Here is a 1,805-nt window from a genome sequence, read left to right as displayed (position 1 = left end):
TGTCAAGTACTTTAATTATATAGCTAGAAAAGAAAACAATGTAAAACTAGGTAATGGATCTCTCCATTATGTATGAGAATAATCATTTAGGTTATGAATTATTTGTTGTTGTGCTCACCCTTCTCAAGAAAAAAAAAGGAGAAAAGAATGAAGACAAGAGGATTATATTGAATTATGTCTCCATATTATTGAAAATGCAAGCAAAGCATGCATAGGCATCTCCACATTCCCATACAAAACCTTTGTAGCCTACACATTCTTAGTCCATTCCATCAAGGCACCATACCAAAGGTCACATGTGTCTAGATGGAGGCCTCATTGCACTCCCCCCCCCCCCCCCCCCCCCCCCCCCCCTCCCCACGCGGTGTTTTGTCAAGACCATTTTCACCCATGTCATAAGTGCTTACAGTGGGTTAACTCATGATCATGATGTACGAATGAGCAAAGCACAAAATTGGTTGCTGGCCACAATAAAGTTTTGCAATTAATTATGTGAGAATGGCCTAATGTACAATTTTGAAGGCATGAGGACCGAAAAGAGAAGATGATATTATAGAATTAGAATAGAATACATAGTTCTTTATTTATTACATTGTACCTTTCAGGGGGATGCCTTGCAGGTGATACAAATTTGTTAGGACGCATGGGACTAACTACAAACACTAGAAGACAAGTGCCATTGGCACTACAAGCAATTCAATGTTGGTTAAGTGTCGTATCGTGTCGGGAGGTTGCCGTGTGGGTCTTTTAATTCCTAAGAACTAGTAAGGGGGTGCCGATGCACCAAGCTACATGCACAATGAGATAGCATGCAGCGGGCCGAGCGTCCTAGTTGAGGGTGTTTTGGACGCTGGCGATGAGGCGGCGCACTTCATCGGTATCAATGCCAAGAGTGGTCTCGAGCACCTCCTCGGGGAGAGGCGGGTTGGAGGCGAAGAGGGCAACGGCGAGTTGGGAGGCACCAAGGTTTTGGCTATTGAGGGCGGCGATGGCAAGAGCAGGCTTGGATTTGTCTGGGTTGAACTGGAAGTGGACGAGGCCACGGGGAAATACAAAGAGATCGCCAGCATAGATGGTTTGGTAGAAGAACTGGTTGGCGGTTGGTTGGGTGGAGGTGGTGACGAAGCCCACGAGCAGCGTGCCTTGGGCGAGGAAGAGGACTTCGGTAGCACGGGGGTGCACGTGCAGCGGGTTGATTCCGCGGGGCTTGTAGTCAATGCGGGCAATGGAAAGGCCTTGCGTGTTGAGGGCGCCGAAGGTAGCGGCGCTGACGAGGTTGACAGCGGAGCCGAGGTTTCCGGTGAAGTTGGTGGCGTTGCGGAGCAGTTGGGAAGCGAAGTCGAAGGATTGCACGGCAGCGGCAGGCTTGCAGGGCCGGCCGTTGATGTTGAGGGTGAGCTGGAGCTGCTGCAGCTCGTCGGGGCTGAGGGCCACGCAGAAGTCTTGCAAAGGGTCCTCGTCAGCAGCGCGGACAGTTGGAGGCAGGGGTGCGGCCAACCCCAGCAGCAGTAGCGCTAGCTGCAGGCCAGCCACAAGCTGCTTGGGCGACATATAACTGTTAAGAGGCGCGACTGCTAATGTGAGCGAGTCCTGGGACCGAGTCCTGGCAACCTTTTCAAATTACCTCCTGTTTTGAAATTATCATCCTTACACGTGACACGACAGCACCCAAAAAGCGCTTCAAATGTCGCAACACGCTTCTAAATAGTCCCTAACTGAAGGATAGCTTGGCACTGTTTTGGCTAGCTTCTAAATAGTCCCTAAATGAAGGATAGCTTGGCACTGTTTTGGCTATAAAGTGTATG

At 49.8% G+C, this 1,805-nt stretch overlaps 1 protein-coding gene across 1 annotated transcript; it reads left to right on the top strand.

Moving 5' to 3' along the window:
* Nucleotides 1–792: 792 nt before the first annotated feature.
* Nucleotides 793–1,512, top strand: LOC147443988 (uncharacterized). The gene has a single exon (XM_086527765.1). The coding sequence runs from the start codon at nucleotides 793–795 to the stop codon at nucleotides 1,510–1,512; it is 720 nt and encodes a 239-aa protein (XP_086383891.1).
* The last annotated feature ends 293 nt before the right edge of the window (nucleotides 1,513–1,805 follow it).

This window comes from Adiantum capillus-veneris, chromosome 13 (assembly GCF_014529385.1).
Source record: "Adiantum capillus-veneris isolate H3 chromosome 13, ASM1452938v2, whole genome shotgun sequence".
Lineage (NCBI taxonomy): Eukaryota > Viridiplantae > Streptophyta > Polypodiopsida > Polypodiales > Pteridaceae > Adiantum > Adiantum capillus-veneris.
This window is presented reverse-complemented; position numbering and strand designations above follow the sequence as displayed.